Source organism: Denticeps clupeoides, chromosome 5 (genome assembly GCF_900700375.1).
Source record: "Denticeps clupeoides chromosome 5, fDenClu1.1, whole genome shotgun sequence".
In the NCBI taxonomy this organism is placed as follows: Eukaryota; Metazoa; Chordata; class Actinopteri; order Clupeiformes; family Denticipitidae; genus Denticeps; species Denticeps clupeoides.
Window position 1 is genome coordinate 22,586,346 of NC_041711.1, and position 20,964 is coordinate 22,607,309.

Genomic DNA, 20,964 nt, shown 5'->3' on the forward strand with positions numbered 1-20,964 from the left:
ACTGCTATTGACCTCAGTATTGCAAATATTCAAGTCTTACAAATATGGAAATATTGCAAAAACAAACAAATTTTTACAAATGTATGTTTTTAATATTTGTTTATATTTGCACATTTGTAATGCTTGAATATTTTTAATATTACACAAGCCAGATTCATTTTAGAACAAAGTGCTTTGGAGTTTTTCCTTGTGTTCAAAAAGTGTCAACACGTGGGGGGTGTCAACTGCCTTTCATACTGTATGTAATTCTGGGCTGCATAACAAATACATGTTGTTATTGATTGATGAGACCAAAATGTAGTTAGTTGGTTATGACTAAAAAAAAAAGTCTTTTGCTTGGCGGAAGAAGGAAAACACCTGTGACCAACCGCAATCATGCTGTGTGGCTGGTTACATTTACAGCATTTATCAGACGCCCTTATCCAGAGCGACTTACAATCAGTAGTTACAGGGACAGTCCCCCCCTGGAGCAACATAGGGTTAAGTGTCTTGCTCAGGGACACAATGCTAGTAAGTGGGGTTTGAACCTGGGTCTTCTGATTTATAGACGAGCTACTACCACCCTGCGGCAAGTTCAGGGTCTTGTTAAAGTTGAGGGTCGGATGAATTCAGGGACTGGATGACCTCAAAATGTACAAAGAAATTTATGCAAAGGGACGGCTTCAATGTTCTGGAATGTTCCGTCACAGTCCTCTGACTTGAATATAATAAAGAGAATGGTTTGAAGCCGGCTGTCCATGCTCGACAGACATCAAATTGAACAAATGTATACACCTGTCTAAAATTGTTATGATGCATGGTGCATATTTTCTGTAAATTCAAGAAAACCTAACGTCACTGCTGAAATCCCACGTAAACGGCCCCGTAATCGGACGGTTGCCCGAACCGCCAAGGTGCCACCAAGCAAGATACCGTCCCCACACACTGCTCCCCGCGCGCATGTCATGGCTGCAGTGCTTTCACTTACGGCAGAATGAATTTAGAAATATAATTAATGATAGCATCCTAGTGTGTAAAACACTTGCCTGTGATCACAAGTTGTTGTGTTCCCTGACCACTTAACCTTAAGCTGTACCTGTAACTAATGATTGTAAGATGCTATATATAAGAGCGTCAGGTAAATATCTGCTGCTGTGTCTATGGTAGGCTATTTCTGTGTTTTGAAACTTCTTGATTCTTGAAATTTCTTGATTCTCTTGAATCTTGAAAAATAAAAGTCCCGTTCATTCAGTCATGTTGTTCGTTTGCAGTGTTGTGCAACATGAATGTAACTGTAAAATGTATGGATGTTCATGATCTCTCTGAAATGGATGTAAAATGAAACATACATGTAGCACCCCAGTAAACATAACAACGTTCAGAGAGGATCTTTCCCATATAATTCATCGGTTCGTTCGTTCGCAAAAAATACATTAAACACACTCCAGGTCGATAGGGGGCGATAACGCGCCCTGCTTCCCCGCGTCCCGCTTATGGAAAGACCGAACGAGAGGAAGAGCAAACATGGCGACCGAGAGCGGTGCTGCGGGCGCTGCTGCTGCAGAAACGGAGGCGGGAGAAGGGTACGGGTCCGTTTCTAAAGAAAGACAATGTAGACATATATATATATTTATTATATTGCTGCATTTTCATATAAGGTTTTACAATTTAAGTACAGTTTTACCACTCGTGTCTTATTCAGTATCCTGACTTGAGTAAACCAGTTGACTGCTGAACGATGTATCAGCCAATAAATAAACTAACCATACAACAATAAAAAAAAACCCTGAGTAGCTGATCTTCTAGTTCGGAGTTTATATCACGGTTTTTGTTAAACGATTTATGATTTCTTTATGGTCGCTTCTAGGGAGGCTTCGTTTGGAGACCTGAATGCAAACATGGAAACTGGATCTTCAAATGGGAAAGACGCGGTGGTATTCCTTACTATTACTATTTATTATGGTATATTATGGTTATTAACACCATGCAGATAATGGTGGACAGTTAAGCAAGGGCAGATCTGTGAAGGTCCAAGATCAACCTGCACCTCCTTTTCAGGACACGGCCGGTGGCGCCCCGGAGTCTGCAGAGATCCAGACGGGATCCGGAGATGAGGAGAATGGGCGGCAGCTGGGCGAGGTGGAGCTGCAGTGTGCCCTGTGCACAAAATGGTTCACTGCAGACACGTTCAGCATTGACACTGTGTAAGAATGAAATTCAGTCTGCGAGTCTTACAGTCTAATTCTCAGATGGAAACATACACTCTAGTTGTGGCTCATAATTGTACTTATTTCCGATTTTCTTGGTATTTAGGACCTGCCTCCCGTTCATGACCAATTATGTGTTTCACTGCAATGTCTGTCACCACAGCGGCAACACCTACTTTCTGAGGAAACCAGCCAGTACGTGCTTTCTATGGTTTGTTTATACGTACCAGATTATTTTGTTCGTTTTTATCACTGGGAACTGATTTTCCATTCTAGATCTGAAGGAAATGTGCCTGACTGCCCTAGCAAACCTGACATGGCGGTCACGAGTGCAGGACGAGCACCCTAAGACCATGTTTTCAAAGGAGAAGGTTCTACACAAAAAAAACATTCAGTTATTGTTTCGTATTTGGAACCTTGTGGGAGTTTCACTGTATATTCTGTCTGCAGGACATCATACCTTTCATTGACAAGTACTGGGAGTGCATGACGACTCGGCAGAGACCCGGGAAACTAACATGGCCAAACAACATAGTGAAAACTATGGTAACAACAGAGTTTCATTTTTAAATTTCAACCTGCAGATAGAATATTGATTGGTCTGGGTTGTTGTCTGATACACCCTCAAAAATCTTTTTTAACATCCATTTAAAAGAGCAAAGAGCGTGATGTCTTCCTGGTAAAAGAGCACCCAGATCCTGGCAGCAAGGACCCTGAAGAAGACTACCCAAAATTTGGACTCTTGGATCAGGTGCTTTGCATCAGAATTCTTGCTCTAACGTTGACTTGGTGCATTACGTTTTTAACATTTGTAACCATTGTCTTGGTTTGGATCTTCAGGATTTGGGCAACATAGGACCATCTTATGACACCCAGAAACAGACATCATCGGTCACCACCACAGGAGGACTTAATGGTAAACAACAGGGACATTTAACTGTTTTTTTTTTTTGTGTAGTTTTAATTACTCACGTTATTGCTTGTTGTGTAGGGTGTAAATATCAGGTCTAAATAATCTACTCCTGAATTCTTTACAGACTGTATATGAGTATCATTGCTGTTTAGGGAGACCCTTAACAACTTTATATTGTATTTCAGGTGGATCTGCATTCTCAGGTGAATATGAGGTTGTCAGGGCTCTGTTTGTTCTCCTATAACCCATTCTGTCTGCGTATTTTAAAAGTTTCATTAAGCTTTTCCTTTGTGATCAAGCATTAAGATGTTGGCCTTGTTCCCTTTGAGGTCCCGCCCTGTTTGACCTCTTGTTCGCAGCTTTTTTATTATTTTTATTAAAATAAATAAACAGCTACACTAATCCCTGCCTGTGTGTGGCTGCCCAGTCCTGTTTGTTTGCACCCAGCCAAGCCAATCTAACTGCCATAGCCTTTGACAAACTGCTGCTCAGCCTATTGCTCTGCACTGATGAACAGGTGGCCTTCTGCAAACCAAATGTTATGGCTATTAGATTGTCCAACCCTATCTCTGCGTTAATCTGGGATCTGATTGTCTGTGTTTTGTGTGGTTGTTTGTTGGTGAGTGATTATGAACTATTACATAATTCATGTCTGGAATTTGGATTATTTCCTGCGAAACCATAATGGTTTACTGTGAAATTTTGTTGGATTTTGGCTCCTCTTAGAACAGTAGCTCTAGTAGAAGTGTTTCTTTGAGTGTGTTCATTTGAACCGCTCTAAAAATGTTTATGTAAAAAATCTCAGCTGTGTTATTTAATTAATTGTAAATCATCATTGTTATTAATTATTGTGATCTGCACTTTTTTTTTTGTTTTTTAAACTTTGTTTATTAGAATTAGAGCATAGGCAATAGCAATATTCTCAAAAGGTTACAAAAGAAAACAGCTCAAACTCTCAAACCTCGACAACCAAACAGAAGAAAAAGGATAATAATGTGATCTGTACTTTTAAGGTTGATTTGTCTGCCTGTTTTGTGTTTTCTTACACTAATGTGTGTGTTATGGGCTAAGTGTCCTGCCTTAGAAAACAGGTTTGTGTGTATGGGATAGCATTATAATTTGTGCGTTTGTGTGAAGGTGCTTTGGCTCCTGGAGGAACGGGGAAAGGCCGTGGGGCCAAACGTAAACAGCAGCAGCAGCAAGATGGTGCCACAGCAGGAACGGCCAAGAGAACACGCAGGTAGTGTGCACGAACACACACACACACACACAAACAAAAAATCTAATACGAGTATTTGTCTACTTAATGTATGTGTTGTGAGCTGTGGCAGATACAGACGAAGTCCTCCCCCACTTATCATGACCAGAACAACATCATAACCATTAATGTGCAGCCATATATGTCACCATATAATTACACAAATGGCCGAAGCAGCATGTCTTGCTTTGTTTTTTTCCAGTGATCCACTATTTGCAGCACAGCGCCTGCCACCCCATGGTTACCCTCTGGAGCATCCCTTCAATAAAGACGGCTACCGCTACATCTTGGCTGAGCCAGATCCACATGCACCAGACCCAGATAAGCTGGACCAGGAGTGCTGGGCAGGGAAACCCATCCCTGGTGACCTCTACCGGGCCTGTCTTTATGAGAGAGTCCTCCTGGCCCTCCATGACAGAGGTACTGTCCTTTGATTTATCCTCTTTCCTGTTTTGTGAGCTCATTATGTAAAATGGTTTTGTGCATTTCTTTAGCTGAGTTTTTTTTTTTTTTTTTTTTTTCTTCATTCTTCAAAGCTCCCCAGTTAAAGATATCAGATGACCGCTTGACTGTGACTGGAGAGAAAGGGTATTCCATGGTCCGTGCTTCCCATGGTGTGAGGAAGGGTGCCTGGTATTTCGAGGTTACAGTGGATGAAATGCCACCTGACACAGCCGCACGACTTGGTTGGTCACAAGCTTTAGGTGGGTAAATATGCAGCTTTGTTTAGAGAAGGTTGAAAACACACACACACGAAACTTAACAACTTAATTATTCCAATCTAACTGGCAGGCAATCTGCAGGCACCCCTTGGATATGATAAGTTCAGCTACTCCTGGCGCAGTAAAAAGGGGACGCGTTTCCATCAGTCCATAGGCAAACACTATTCTGACAGCTATGGCCAGGGGGACATCCTTGGCTTCTTCATTGATCTTCCAGACAACACAGAGACATCCAAGGCCTTGCCAGACACCTACAAGGATAAAGTATGCTCACACTTGACCCCATGCTTATAGTCAGTTAAAATGACCAAGTTCAGTTGGTTCAGTCCACGTAGAGAACATTAGTCTGAAGCACCCAGTGTTTACAGCTGACATTTCTCTTCCAGGCACTGATCAAATTCAAAAGCTACTTGTATTTTGAAGAGAAGGACTATGTGGACAAGGCAGAGAAGAGCTTGAAAACAGCTGGTCCGAGCAGAGTGAGTATGTCTACAGTCTGATCTGCACATCCTCATGTCAGCATATTTCACGTCAACTACGATTATATGTTCTTTGTCCCACTATTCAGATGCAGTTTTACAAGAATGGAGTCAGCCAGGGCCTGGCATTTGACAACCTTTTTGAGGGGATGTACTTCCCTGCTATTTCTCTCTACAAAAGCTGCACGGTATTTGCCTTCAGATTATTATTATTTTTCTAAACCCCACTATGCCACTGTATTCTGGATCTTTCATTCTTCTTTTCTGATACAAATTGTCAGGTATCTGTTAATTTTGGGCCACACTTCAAATACCCACCAAAGGATGTCAAATTCCAGCCAGTGAGTAACAAAATCTAAAATGCTGTATGCACTGTAATAATTTTAGTTAAGCATTGTATTAAAATATTAATGTTTGAAAACAAATAGTTTTTTCAAAAGAGTTTTTCAAGATGTTGGACTGCTGATGTCAAGAACATTGCAGTATTTTTTATTGAGACAAATATGATATTTTTAATATTCATGATCACGTGTCCATATTCATATGTATACATCTTTTGAAGAGTTCTAGCATTTTAACCATTTCTGCTGTACTTTCAGATGAGTGACATGGGATGGGGTGCAGTGATAGAACACACTCTAGCGGACATGCTTTACCACGTAGAGACGGAAGTGGATGGCCGGCGAAGTCCCCCGTGGGAGGGTTAAGTCATTGTAAAGTACATCTACTGTACTTTAACTGTATCTGGACCAGTGGATATTGCATTCTAATCTTGGGTGTGTCAGTGGTTAAAAATATTATCAAGTCACCAAATTTAAATTGATTTACATTTTACTTAAGTTTTAAACCCCCTTAAATGCCCAAGGAGCTTAAGACTGAGAGTTGAGTTTTCACTGTGTCAGTCAAGTTTGTCCCCTCCCTTCTTGCTGTGTGAAAAGTTGAGTTTATTTTGTTAGATAACATATGTCTGCTTTGTGTTGCATTTTTTTTATGTATATTGTTGTCTGTTTTTAATAAATTCTTTTTTCCAAACAAATTGGAGGTAAATCAATGCAACTGCATTCATTCATTTACTCGTTTTACAAATTCATTCATTCATACGATAAGAATTACTTTTAAATGTACAAAAAAAACTTCCCTGCATTTTCACCAAGGAAGACTGGTATACAAAGCATCAGGTATTTACACCGTACAGTAGGGTCTGTTAGCACACGTCCAGCAGATATTCTGCAGAGCACTGGCTGGAGGGAGAGCCGCTCCTCTCCACCTCACATTTCTGGGAGTTCTGCATTCACAGAAGAAAATCAGTGAATTTTAATAAAGCATCCTGTTCAAAATGAATTGTGTTTCTGTGTTAAGCTCTTACCTGTCTCTTAAAGATGCGGTGGAACAGTTTGCGCCGGGGCTGCTGGGAAGGAGGTGGATGTTCCCAGTCAAGATCTGCAGGTCTGGAGTCTTCCGTTCCAAAATCATTCAGGTCCCCAAAACACCCAGACTCTATCATCTGTATTCGGGAAGATATTTAAGATGTTTGCATTGTTGGCTTATCAGCTGTGGAAAAGTAATCTGGCCAGAAGTCCTCCTCACCTCATTTTGCCACGGGATGCTTATGCAGCCGGTGTTAAACTTCTGGAAGAATTCCTTATCGGATTCATCAAGGCAGACTCCTCTGACCGTGGAGAACTGATCAATGTCCATTACGTCTTGGCAGTAAACAGCTCTCGGCTGGAGAACGCGGGGGGTTGGAGTGGTTTTGCAGGGGTTATAAGGCTCTCACAGAAAAAGGACCAAAGTAGCATTACTTACATCAGGAACGAATGGGGGCTGTAGCATCCCTGCCTGCAACTTTCTGAAGTTGATTTCTTTGAAGAATGGTTGAGCCTTCACCTCTGCTGCCCCGTTGACCACCTTACAGCCCAGCCGGTCTGCTGGGTTTTTCACCAAAAGCTGAAGGGTTGGTAATGGGACACACAGAACTTCTCTTTAAACTCTGGATACGAGGTGTAAGAAGAAAGACAACAGGTTCGTACCTTTAGGCAGATGTCTTTGGTTTCAGGACTGAACCTGGAACTGTACCTCTCCGCTGTCTCCAGGACTCTGTTGTCTGTCTCACGTCTGCTCACACGCTCTTTGTGTTTATGGAAAGGCGGGGATCCCTCAGTCATCTCATAGATCAGACACCCAAGACCCCACCAGTCTGGACTGATGTCGTAATGTTTGTTTTTAATCACTTCTGGTGCTGTGTGTGCAAAAGCAACACTATGAGCAACGTCTGTTACTGAATTAAATGTCCTCCTGTGTATCTCGAGAAACTGCAAAACCAAAAGCCTTAATGATACCACACACTTGAAAGCTGAAATCTGAGCAGGGCAAAGGATTTGATGTCAATTTAAATAAGTCCAGTTCACTCATCTCAGAGAAGACACTTCCTGAGGTAGACACTTCGTACACCTACCCATGTAACCCAGCGTACCGACTTTGCCATGAACACGCTCTCCATTGGGTAGTGTTACTGCAAGACCTAGGTCTGAAATTCTGATGTGTCCTGAAAAACATACAGACACTGCATTAGGGGTGGTAGTAGCCTAGTGGGTAACACACTCACCTATGAACCAGAAGACCCGGGTTCGAATCCCGCTTACTACCATTGTGTCTCTGAGCAAGACACTTAACCCTGAGTTGCTCCAGGGAGACTGTCCCTGTAACTACTGATTGTAAGTCACTCTGGATAAGGGCGTCTGATAAATGCTGTAAATGTAAATTATAAATTGTGCAATGTTTCACTGCAATCAAAATGTCACTTTTAAATATGAAACTGCAGGACTTAAACACTTATCAATCCAAATACTCACCATAATCATCCAGCAGAATGTTTTCTGGTTTTAAGTCCCTGTAGAAATGAAAGCCTTTATTTATACACTAAATGATACAAGAATTATATGTTCTCATAAGCCCAAAGAAATCAAAATACATGTAACACTGAACCACAATAATTCTGTATAGAGAAGGCTTTTATATATTTAAATAAATATATATGGACCATAAGCTACTTCGTTCCAATGCAATGATGAAAATGGCGCCTGTCCTGTGTGCCAACAGGAAACAATGGCTAGGAAAGATTTTATCAGCTTTTGGGTTCATTTAATATTCAAAATTTGACACAGTACTTTCCTGACATACCCTGTGCCAGCTTGTAAAAAAAGCAGCAAACCAGGAGCACATTAGGCAAACATGAAGAAGGGAGAAAGACATAAAATGCCAACCTGTAAACAATGTCCTTCTCATGAAGATGCTGGAGCCCACAGCAGATCTCTGCAGCGTAGAACTGCACTCTGTCTGGGGACAGGCCAGGCAGGCCCATGTTGTAAATGTGGAATTTCAGGTCTCCTCCGTTCAGTAGGGTCAGCACTAAACAAAGGGCTTCTTTGGTCTCATAGGCATACGCTAAGCTCACCTGTGGCAGAGAAGGAACGTTCAGCAACATTGTGTCCCTAAGCAAAATGAAAAAGGTGACAGAGCCTTCACAATTGCTGGGCCCCGCCTGTGAAACAGGCTAGCACTTGACGTATAATTTGCCCCCACAACCTCGGCTTTTAAATCCAGGCTTAAAACTCATCTGTACTCTTTAGCTTTCCCAGACTTTTAAAGTTTTCCCTCAATGTGTTTTTATTTTGTCCTCTTCATCTCTCCCCAATTTTTTTTTTTTTTTTACTTTTACATTTTAAATGTTTAATCCTATTATTATACATTTAAGTAATTTTCATCACCCCCCTATTTGTTGCTTTTGCCATCATTGTATTTTATTGTAATCTTCTTATGTACAGTGGAGGAAATAATTATTTGACCCCTGGCTGATTTTGTAAGTTTGTCCAATGACGAAGAAATGAAAAGTCTCAGAACAGTATCATTTTAATGGTAGGTTTATTTTAACAGTGACATAAAAAGGAAAATTGAAAAAATAACTTTAAATAAAAGATAGAGACTGATTTGCATTTCATTGTGTGAAATAAATATTTGAACCCCTACCAACCATTAAGAGTTCTGGCTCCTACAGAGTGGTTAGACACGCCTACTCAACTAGTCACCCTCATTAATGACACCGGTCTTAACTAGTCACCTGTATAAAAGACACCTGTCCACAGAATCAATCAATCAGGCAGACTCTATGGCTGCAACTGATTGTTTGTTTAAAACGAGCAAAATTATCTGCCAATGGGGTAAGAAAACTAATCTTAATGAGATATAATCTCAAACAGAAGTTAAGCATCACTTAATTTTCTCATGCCATTTTTCTTGTCTAGTAATCTTGATTTAAGATTTTTTAGATATTTGGGCTGGAAACGAGACAAAATTACTAGGTAAGAAAAGCTTCTTTTGCAGTGTAGCTATACATGACAACAGATTGAAAAATGAATGGTCCAAAAAAGGCTAGTGAATAAAAACATGTCTTTAGTCTTTTAATGCAAAGTAACTATAGCACCCCTGCTTTACTACTGTTATTAACGCGCTAACGCTAACTTGTCATGCCTGTCAAGCTGGATGACGGGTAAACATTTACATTTACAGCATTTATCATACGCCCTTATCCAGAGCGATAATCAGTAGTTACAGGGACAGTCCACCTGGAGCAACTTATGGTTAAGTGTCTTACTCAGGGTCACAATAGGCGAGTCGTCCACGCGGAGACGCAGAGAACAGTCCATCCTGTTTCATCCCCCCTCTACACCTGTAGGTGGCGCTGTAAGTCCCCGTCTAGTTCTCTTCCGCGGCGAGTTAAACACCAGCACCTGGGACATTACGTTCCTCACTTCAAAACGGAACAAAAGTAGGATTCTGTAGCGACTTACCCTGCTGCTGAACTCCCTTCTTCCTCCTCAAACACTCCAACATGTTTGCGTTTCAGGTGCAGGATCATTGCTGTGGTGCTCCCGTGCCGTGCCATGTCGCTTTTGCATATTTTCGCGCAGATTTCTCTGCCTCCGCCATGAATCTGTCCTCTACCTCCGCTTGTTTTTTTGTTGCTCCGCGCTGTCTATGAGGCGCCAAACTCTGCTACCATCTGTGCGCGAGGGAGACTGAGTGTGTTCATTCCGCTCCGCGCTCAAATAAAGTTTTTTTTTAATAATCAAACGTCTCCGTGTCGCGCGATATAACGAATCGATTAGGAAATTCGTCGCCAACTCGTTTAGTAATCGTTTTTTATCGATTCAATCGATTCGTTGTTGCAGCCCTAGCAGACTCCAAACTCTCCAACATGGGAAAGACCAAAGAGCTGTCCAAGGATGTCAGAGACAAAATTGTGAACCTGCACAAGGCTGGAATGGGATACAAAACCATTAGCAAGAAGCTGGGAGAGAAGGTGACAACTGTTGCTGCAATTGTTCAAAAATGGAAGGAGCACAAAATGACCATCAATCAACCTCGGTCTGGGGCTCCATGCAAGATCTCACCTCGTGGTGTCTCAATGATTCTGAGAAAGGTGAGAAATCATACTAGAATTACACGGGAGGAGTTAGTTAATGACCTCAAAGTAGCTGGGACCACAGTCACCAAGAAAACCATTGGAAACACATTACACCGCAATGGATTAAAATCCTGCAGTGCTCGCAAGGTCCCCCTGCTCAAGAAGGCACATGTGCAGGCCCGTCTGAAGTTTGCCAATGAACACCTGAGTGATTCAGAGAGTGACTGGGAGAAGGTGCTGTGGTCAGATGCGTCCAAAATTGAGCTCTTTGGCATTAACTCAACTCGCCATGTTTGGAGGAAGAAAAATGCTGCCTATGACCCCCAAAACACCATCCCCACTGTCAAGCATGGAGGTGGAAACATTTTGCTTTGGGGGTTTTTCTGCTAAGGGCACAGGACAACTTCTCCGCATCAACGGGAAAATGGACGGAGCTATGTATCGTAATATCCTGAGTAACAACCTCCTTCCCTCTGCTGGAAATTGAAAATGGGTTGTGGATGGGTATTCCAGCACGACAATGACCCAAAACATACAGCAAAGGCAACAAAGGAGTGGCTCAAGAAGAAGCACATTAAGGTCATGGAGCGGCCTAGTCAGTCTCCTGACCTTAATCCAATAGAAAACCTATGGAGGGAGCTGAAGCTCAAAGTTGCACAGAGACAGCCTCGAAAACTCGATTTAGAAATGAGTGGACCAAAATTCCTCCTAAAATGTGTGCAAACTTGTTCATCAAGTACAAGAAACGTTTGACCTCTGTGCTTGCAAACAAGGGTTTTGCCACAAGTCTTTTTTTTTTTTTTTTTCTTTTTTTTTTTTTTTTTTTTTAATATAGAGGGTTCAAATACTTATTTCACTCAATGAAATGCAAATCAGTCTCTATCTTTTATTTTTTTCAATTTTTCTTTTGATGTGCTATCTGTCACTGTTAAAATTAAAATGATACTGTTTTATTTCTTTTCATTTTTTTGTCATTGAACAAACTTACAAAATCAGCGAGGGGTCAAATAATTATTTCCTCCACTGTATTTCTGTTTGTCCTTTTATGTCTGTACAGTACTTTGGTGCAGTGGAACTGCTGTTGCCGGTTAAAATCCTGAGTACCGTCCCCACACACTGCTCCCCGGGCGCCTGTCATGGCTGCTCAATGAGGGTGATGGTTAAAAGCAGAGGACACATTTTGTTGTGTCACTGTGTGCTGTGCTGCAGTGTTTCACAATCACTTTACTTTCACTTTTCACTAAAGTGCTTTGACTTGACGTGACTTAAGCCTTGCTTGCTTCATATAGGGTGGCCATTAAGTACACGTCATGGAGAATTAAACCATTTAAATTACATGGACCTTGATTTCACTTCAGCTTTTGTTGTGTGCTGATTGGTTATTCCCGTGCATGACTAATGTGATATAGCTACAGGAGTCTTTTCAATTATCAACACAATCGAGTCAATGCACAAGAAGAATTTTACTACTGAATAAGACATGTGTGCTGAAGTAGTTCAAATGGTCCTTTTAACAGGTACAGACAAGTGCACCTACCAACATACATTATAAGCACCCACAACCTGACCTGCACCAGAAAAAGAAAGGGGGAAGAGTGTGAGAAAACCAAACATCCACCCAAAGCAAGTCCACTTGTCCTTGCCTTTCAGTAGAAACAATTTTTACTATTGTGGGAAATAAAGGCCTATTACCACAAATCTACTATTGACTTTCTCCAAGATCTGTTTCTCATTGAGGGCCAGGGACTCGCCATGTCGCTTCTTCACACGCTTCTTCTCCAGTTTCTTGCAGGCGTACATTTTCCCAGAAGCTCGGACTTGGCAAGCGCACACCTGAATCATCACAAGTACAGCTCACAACAAATACTGCAACCTTCACTTTCGTCTTGTCTTTTGTGGTGATGAAGGCTTACCTCCCCAAACCCACCCTTCCCTAACAGACGATATTCTCTGAAGAGGGACTTTGTAACTGGTCGTCTGTAAAAAATATGAGGAAAGAATCATTGAGGCTATTGGATAATACGCAAACAGTAGAAATTAAACAACACTAACTTACCTCTCAATCATCTTCCACTGGAGAAATCGATCAAAATAAATGCTGTTTAGATAATCTCTAAAGGGTGCCTGCTTTAGATAATCATGAACTGCCCTGGGAACAAAAACAGAGAAATGTTTGCTAGGCAATAAAGAGACAAGCAATATTTTGGGGTTGGCATCAGTAAAATTGTGGTTTCAATAAATGAAGTGATGATGGAAGTGATGAAGCTCACTTTTCACAGTCTGTGAACACGCCTTCATGTGGATTTTGTTCCAGCATCTGTCTGCATTTCAACCCATATTTGTCCACAACCTGAAGAACACACTCAGCAGACTAAACACACACACACACACACACATATGCACACACAGTTCAGGTTCAGGTTCAAGTTACTTAATTAGTACCCAAAGGTAGTTTTTGTTTGCAGTAGAGAGTGCTCACACACACACACACACACACACACACACACACACACACACGGAAAAACACAAAGGTGCATAACACGGGCGCAAGAAGAGTCCAGTACTTAAAACATTGAAGTGGAAAAACAGACCATGAAATATGATCTGTAAAAGAACAGCATATTAAATATTAAATTCATGAAAAATACTAATTAAGGTTTTAGATCTTTTTGTCAGTTGTTTCTGTGGTGTATTGAAGTATAATAACAAGCATTTTATTAGTTTCAAATGCTTTTATTGACAATTACATCAAGTTTATGCAAAGAGTCAATATTTGCATTATTGGCCCTTTTTTTTTTCAAGACCTCTGCAATTCGCCCTGGCATGCTGTCAATCAACTTCTGGCCCAAATCCTGACTGATGGCAACCCATTGCTTCATAATCAGTGCTTGGGGTTTGTCAGAATTTGTGGGTTTTTGTTTGTCCTCCTGCCTCTTGAGCATCGACCACAAGTTCTCAATTTGATTTAGGTCCGGGGAGTTTCCTGACCATGGACCCAAAATGTTCCCTGAGCCACTTAGTTATCACTTTGCTTTTACCCTTATGGTTTCAAGCCTCAGCCTCCTTTTAAAATATCCAGTCTGCTACTCTAACTCATTCAGCATGACAGAATGATCTCCAGACTTGTGCTCCTCGAAACTCTCACTTGTGTTAACAAGAGGATACTGAAATGATCTCAGCAGGTCCTATTGTGGCAGGGCTGAAATGCAGTGGAAATGTTTTTTGGGGGGAGATTAAGTTCATTTTCATGGCAAAGAGGGACTTTGCAATTCATCTGATCACTCTTCATAACATTTTGGAGGATATGCAAGTTGCCATAATGAAAACAGAAGCGGCAAAAATACAGAAAACCAGTGTTTGTGTCATTCTTAAAACTTTTGGCCACTACTGTACATAGGGGGGATGGCAGCCAATGTAGCTCTAATGTAATATTTAATAACTCCATAACCTCTTAGACTCAAGCCAGTCACACTCACTCACACTTACAGAAAATTTAGAGTCACCCAGAGGAGATGAAAGTGGGGAGATCATGCAAACAGTCAAAGTGTGGGGGACCTGTCAAAGCCCATTTAAACATACTGTATGTGGTTTTGGGCTACATAAGAAATAAATGTTGTTGTTGAATTAACTTCATGCTGAGCTAAATTCATCACCTGTCTGCGCAGGTACTTGTGAATGATGTTTCTGCCAGACCTGTTGTAGTCCTCTTCTGGAATGACGACATACTGATCCTGAAGATTGTAAAGAATATAAATCATGCATTTACATGCAGGTATGCATTTTTAGGCAAAACAAATGCAAAACAAATCTCTGAAAATACAGGAAAGCAGTCCAAGGTTTGCTGTGTAGTATGTCCAAGCATGTGACAGAGTAATTGGTATTATTGTTGCCCAGGACTGGAATGTACGTAAAATGTCTGGCCTGTCAGGTGAGACCAGATCAGGAAGAAAGTGTGTGAATCGTACCACGGCATCTAGCAATGAAATGCATTTCTGCAGTTCTGGTTTGGTCCTACAGAACAAACGGAACAGCTGCTTCCCAATGGGCTGCTGCACACACAGGCTGAAGTAGTCTCTTTCTAAAACAAATATATTCAAAGTCAGCAAGGCCCCTTCTCAAATGGAGCGCATGTAGATTTTTGGTTATTGCTACAGAAACACTCACCCAGGCTGCTGGCTAGTTCAGCGCACTCAGTGATGTGGGGGAACTGCAACAGCTGCTTCCATTTTTTGCTCCTCCCTTTTCTATTTATAGCACTGTCTGTCAATCAAATCATAAAACATCTCAAAACCTCTCAATCTGAACATGTGTTTGTGGGATGTACTGCAAAATCCACAGAGGCCTCACAATTTATAGGAATTTGGATTTGTTTGGTTGCGGAGGTTACTGGACACATTCAGAGGTCTGGTGGAGTCCATGTTTCAATGTGGCAAAGATGGTGGTTTTAAAATTTTGGATAGTTGATGTATATTGCTACCAGAACAGCACTCATACATGAATCTGAAACATGCTCTTCTCTGGACAAGTTAATAGAAATAACATTTATATTAAGTGTATAGAAATGTACGACATGCACTGAAATGAACCAGTTGTGCAGTGCAATGCATAAAGCTTTCAACCAACCGGTGACAGAAGTTTCAGCGAAAGTAACATGTTAAGGACTAAATAAGTCAGAGAGATTTCAAAGTACGTCACTAACCAGCCAAACCTGTAACAGAATCAGTGCCATTCAATAGCCAGCACATTCTTGCAATTTGTTCTTGGTATATTCAGATGATATCATGTTACACTTTACACTTACGCAGGACTGAGCGCTCTTGAACATGATGATATGCTGCATAATGTTGTTGCATATTAATAGCACATTCCTTTCAACAGCTTAAATGTACTTCCTCAGACCTAGAATCCTCTCTTTTCAAACTCAAACCATTAAAACAGTTTATGTATTTTTTTCTTAACATAAAGCACCTTGTACTGCTATTTACACAAAAAAAATACTATGTACATGATGTGTGGTTTTATGCATCGATAATGTTTCATTTTCTGTTTATTGTAAAGTGTCACTGAGTTAAATAGACCGTATTGCAGCAGATAAAACCAAAGCAATTTGGTTCATTTCATTGGATCATTCATTTCTTACATGTGCCTTATTGTACTGGCATTGGATGTAGATATGTTGTGAATACATATTTTAAACCTGTGTGCAGCCAACAAGTGCCTGTTTGACAAGAAAATGCACTTTGGCTTTGGCTTTGCTCTTATCAGAGGTTCTAATCAGCTGTGCTGCTCTGCAAGTTTCTAAAAATTCATGGCATGCTCTACTATGTGGCTAAAAATAGCTGAGGGAAGTGAAAACCACACCTATGGACATAATAGTCCATGCTCTGCTGATTTTACTGAATGGCTCTGCTGAAGAGACATGGGATGGATGAGCAATGAACTGAATCTCTAGAAAGATTTGCTGCATTTACTGAAATATTTACCTGCCAAATATTTCTACATGTCCACAATGTGGCATTCTAAGGGCTCGGTTCTGAGTGTGCAGAACGGAATCAACAGGTGAGCGTGCTGACAGAAGCCCAGATGTGACTGACAGGTCCTTTGAGCACAAAGTGCTGACATGACAGTGTTTGGGTTAAATTCAACCATAGACCTTAACTTTCTAACCATCTGCAAGATAGATTCACCACAAATCTCATTATTGTTTCAATTTTCAATGCATCAGTTAAACCAAACTTCTGATATTTCCAACAAGACAAAAAAAAGAAACAACACGTGCAATGGTGCAATGACCTTTGCTTCTCATTAATGTCTGCTAGGCTGATGTCACCACGAAATAAGACCAACCTAGCCATCCGTACTGCAGAATACAAAGCAGGGAGGATATGGACTAAGTGTAAGAAACACTCCTCCACATCAGCATCCTCCAAACAAAGACGCAAATTAAGATTCAAAAATCACACATTTGCTTATATTTTTTAGGCACTAGCACAGCAATTTAGATTCCAGATGTTATGCTGTGATTTCCCAAGCATCTTACCTTCACGGGCCTTCAGCAGTGCATTATTCGCTACCATGTTCTCTATCTCCATTGGGACGGTGTAATGTAAACCAAAAGAAAAAACTTCAAAATACAAGTTGAAATTCAGCACAACGGCATTTTCATTAGTAGTTTTAATGGAATTAAATGCTGTCGGAAGCAGCAGCAGCAGCAGCAGCAACCGCAGCCAGAAGTTGCACAGTCTCAGCTGAAGTCCTGGGTGACTTTGTTCTCATGTTTTGTTTCGGTTGCAGAATGGTTTGTGCTCAAACCGGCTTGCCCTGTAGCTATCGACTCAGAAACCACATCCACATTTTACTCCTCCAGCCCATCCCACCAACAACTGGGAGCATGAGCAGCACTGACTCCTCCTCCCTGCCATTGTTTACAATAATGAGAGTGATATTTTAAGCACCTTTCCGATCAGGTGACAAACTATTTATGGCACACTATAATCTATTTTGATTCATTTCAACAAAATGTACTGTTCCCATTCCAAATGAAAGCAGTTTCCAGGGAAAATCAATAAACAAATGGAAAGTGGACACTTTTTGGTCGCAATCCTTTAAAGCACCATTTCTTCAGTTCATCAAACTCAATGAAGTGCCGCTGGTAAGATAATACCAAACAAGAGATTGTCTGATACACACATACACATACAACTCAATTTACATCTTAAAACAGCAACAATAGTCCTGTCAGAACAATGTCCTGAATACAAACTATTGTAAATATTTTATAGTAAAAGTGTTTAAACCCGGAAATTGCATGACATTTATTTCAATGATCGTTCGTTTTCATCACAGTAAATTTCTTATGCAGTTTGGATGGAATCCTGCATGTAGAAGCTGCAGGTTCCTCATTTAACCGAATGAAAGAAATTTACTGCTAATTATTAGCCTGTCGTTACAACAACATGGCATGAAACGGCCTTGAAATAACCTCCTTGTGGGAATCAAGCAAACCAGAATGTGAAATAAGTACTTGCCAACAAAAAATGAGGAAAGACTGTACTGACTTCCTGCTACAAAATAACACAACGTCATTTATTTTTTATATAGCCCATAATCACATACAGTACATCTCAATGGGCTTTGACAGGCCCTACAGTTGACACTTCTGCACACAAGGAAAAACTCCACTCAACAAAACTCTAGGAGAGAGAAAAAAAGAAAGGAAGAAACCTTGGGAAGGACTGAAACAGAGAAGGATGCCATTCCAGGGTAGAGTAAGTCTGCAATTGGTGTTAGTGCAGGGATTTTGATGATTTGTCCAAGAAAAGAAAAAGTCCAAAGTGTAGTATAGAGTATCTGTCCACGTTTGGAAGTACTGGACAGTGCAGAGTAGGTGTTAGTCCAGTGTCATGGTGTACATTACGTTATAATTCTACTGGTTAATTTGAAGATCCCTGAAGGTTTAGTCATTATGTTGGTGGCGGCTGTGGTGACCCTCTGGTTTGTTTCATGCCAAGTCGTCTCGTTAGCAGTTCATTGCCAGGGACCAGGATCCCACTGGTGGCCTCATCATTGGACTCTGCAGGTGGTCTGCATGCTTGATGCAGTACCTCCGAGAGAACAAAAAGAAGCAGCAGCAGACGGTGGCAACTGGTAGGATTTTGTAGTCAGTCCAAAATTTGATGGGTTGCCAGTGCAGTGATTGTAAGATCGGGGTGATGTGGTCAAAGTGAAGTGACTGTCATTGTGATACACAGCAAAGCACACGGTGGACACAACAAAAGGCTTTTTCCCTCTGCTTTTGACCATCACCCATAGTACTGTAACCTTGATGTAATAAAGGCACGGACCAACTTTTCTGCCAGCCAGCCAGGTACAGTTGGCACACAATGGTCTGAAATGAAATAAATTTGGCTTTAGCGCCACCTATTGTTTCTGAGTCGGTGCGCACAGAGCAGTATTTTAGTTTGGTGCATGTTCTCCAATAAATGTGCATTCACAATCTGCATCAATCATATTAAATCAGACAAAATTGCATTTTCTGAGCCTTTAATGTTTGCAAATTTACCAAAAAAAGCTACACTTTCTGAATACTCAAATTAATCTACATGATATACATTCAATGTGTAGTATTTACTCATGCACCGTATAATCTACAACCAAGGACCAAGGCGTTCCATCACCTCTTTTCATCTGAATTTCAGCACCTTCCGAAAATAAATGAATGACTTATAGCTGCACAAATACAATGACAGCTCAGTATTCATCCAGAACATCAGCCCTGGGAATGGTGAGCCCACGCTCCCTCAGCACCCTCAGCTTGATCATCTCAGCCTCTTGTCTCGCTTGTTGCTGCAAACGCTGTTCTTCCAGAATTTCCTCAATGGACACTTGCTGTAAAACAGTGTCGCACTCCCTGTCGAGATCCTGCCAAGCACAATTAAAAGCTTGTATCAGTGTATTTTACACAGCATATTTACAACTCAATGCAAGGTGCACTTAAGAAATCTTACATCTTAACCAACTGATTGCTTACAATTTCTCCCAGCAGTACGACATTTTCTCCTCGGACAATGAAGATTCCTCTGGGTATGTCTCCATACTTCTTTCCAACGTGAATGCGTTCCACAGTCTGGTGTAAAACAAGATTAGCTAAAACATAAAACAAAGTGATTACATTCATTCTCACCAACACAGCAGTGTCCGTTATACAAAACCCAAATGTAAAAAAAAAAAAAAAAAAAAAAAAAAAAAAGATGGAATAACAACAAACGTACCAAACTGGTCAATACTTCGCAGAAAACCAATCAGAGTTCTTCCGTCTCGGAGGAGGACAAGATGCTTCTCTGGTTAATAATACAAACAGTCGTTCAATTGATTATGGATGTGTACTCTATATGCACAAATGCTGGCCTTCTCCATTCTGTTGCATTCAGGCCTTTAGGAGGTGTGTGTGTGTGTGTGTGTGTGTGTGTGTGTGTGTATGCATTCGCACTGGACACGTTTATTTACTACAACCTTCACTTTTCTGTATAATGGAACAGACGTGTCGTGTCTTATTTGTGGGGGTAATCCAGCTGCTGGCGTGGTTTGACTGACTGGACAAACCACTTACTATCAACGTCCTCGATGAGACTCGCGGTTCCCGGCATGTAATTCATTGTGTTCTTCGCCTTTACCAAACTTTGCCTAAAAACGATGCGGCCTCGCTTAACGCACTCAGCTTCCACCAACACGTCAAACGCACCGTGTCGAGGTCGGCGCTCGTCTGCCGCTTCCTGTATGCGTGACGACAGGAGGCGTGTCGCCAACGGCGGCTTGCATTTTTACTGGACGACAGAACTGTCACTCCGCGTACCCGCACGCCATTGGCTACGCGGTTTCACTGCGTCCGCCCAGATGATCAAGAATTAATTGGCCGTTTAAAATCACAAGTTCGCTGCGCTTCAACCAGACACGCTTCTCGAGACCAGCGTCGCCCACCGCGGCTTATTTCCACGTTCGACTCCGTGGACGCGTCAAGGCAGGCGTCACAGGCAGCATCAACAGCAGCAAATGCTCTGCTGAACAAATCCTGCACAGAGTATTCCACAATTGAAGGAGTTTCTATAAATGATAACTTCTGAGAGGTTGGTTAGATGAAGTTAGAGGAAGGGGATTTGTTTAAAAGTACGTTTAAACCCATTTTTCACCGGAATGTATTGGTCGGTGTGTGAGTAGACCTCAGAATCATTTATTAGGCCGGAACAGCAGCACTTAAAGATAGGCGTTTTTCAAACGTAGCCACTCAAATGTATCTGTATGTTAAATTAAATCCCATCCAGCGTGTTGGGTGTATGATGGGGAATTGGGAGATCGGTAAGTAAAGCGACAACACACTGGAAGAGATTAAAAAGCAATTGACAGTCATATTCCATTTACTGATTATGTTGACGTTTGCATTAAGTT

General features: G+C 41.3%; 3 protein-coding genes across 5 annotated transcripts; 1 reads left to right on the plus strand and 2 right to left on the minus strand.

Annotated features, from left to right (window-relative positions):
• The first annotated feature begins 1,482 nt into the window (after positions 1–1,482).
• On the plus strand, positions 1,483–6,594 carry ash2l (ash2 like, histone lysine methyltransferase complex subunit). 3 transcript variants are annotated; one of them, XM_028979164.1, is made up of 17 exons: positions 1,483–1,562; positions 1,847–1,941; positions 2,038–2,183; positions 2,293–2,381; positions 2,463–2,557; positions 2,637–2,732; positions 2,842–2,937; positions 3,027–3,102; positions 3,285–3,302; positions 4,237–4,339; positions 4,560–4,777; positions 4,894–5,061; positions 5,150–5,343; positions 5,466–5,558; positions 5,648–5,746; positions 5,840–5,899; positions 6,158–6,594. In XM_028979164.1, the coding sequence occupies exons 2-17, from the start codon at positions 1,870–1,872 to the stop codon at positions 6,263–6,265; spliced, it is 1,731 nt and encodes a 576-aa protein (XP_028834997.1). In that variant the 5' UTR covers positions 1,483–1,562; positions 1,847–1,869; the 3' UTR covers positions 6,266–6,594. The 3 variants fall into 3 exon arrangements, with proteins under 3 accessions (XP_028834997.1, XP_028834995.1, XP_028834996.1); XM_028979162.1 differs by having other exon boundaries at positions 1,493–1,562; positions 1,847–1,913; XM_028979163.1 differs by lacking the exon at positions 3,285–3,302 and having other exon boundaries at positions 1,493–1,562; positions 1,847–1,913.
• On the minus strand, positions 4,857–17,342 carry grk5 (G protein-coupled receptor kinase 5). The gene is made up of 16 exons (XM_028979165.1): positions 17,063–17,342; positions 15,187–15,282; positions 14,988–15,100; positions 14,676–14,753; positions 13,293–13,393; positions 13,079–13,171; positions 12,936–12,999; positions 12,715–12,855; positions 8,822–9,012; positions 8,411–8,448; positions 8,014–8,103; positions 7,589–7,797; positions 7,365–7,505; positions 7,146–7,283; positions 6,925–7,062; positions 4,857–6,843 (listed from the first exon to the last, which is right to left on the minus strand). Exons 1-16 carry the CDS (start codon positions 17,112–17,114, stop codon positions 6,763–6,765), a joined length of 1,764 nt encoding a protein of 587 aa, XP_028834998.1. The 5' UTR covers positions 17,115–17,342; the 3' UTR covers positions 4,857–6,762.
• Positions 17,343–18,986: 1,644 nt separating this feature from the next.
• Positions 18,987–20,271, minus strand: LOC114790936 (U6 snRNA-associated Sm-like protein LSm1). Its single transcript, XM_028981376.1, has 4 exons — positions 20,132–20,271; positions 19,794–19,862; positions 19,553–19,668; positions 18,987–19,443 (listed from the first exon to the last, which is right to left on the minus strand). Exons 1-4 carry the CDS (start codon positions 20,175–20,177, stop codon positions 19,273–19,275), a joined length of 402 nt encoding a protein of 133 aa, XP_028837209.1. The 5' UTR covers positions 20,178–20,271; the 3' UTR covers positions 18,987–19,272.
• Positions 20,272–20,964: the final 693 nt, after the last annotated feature.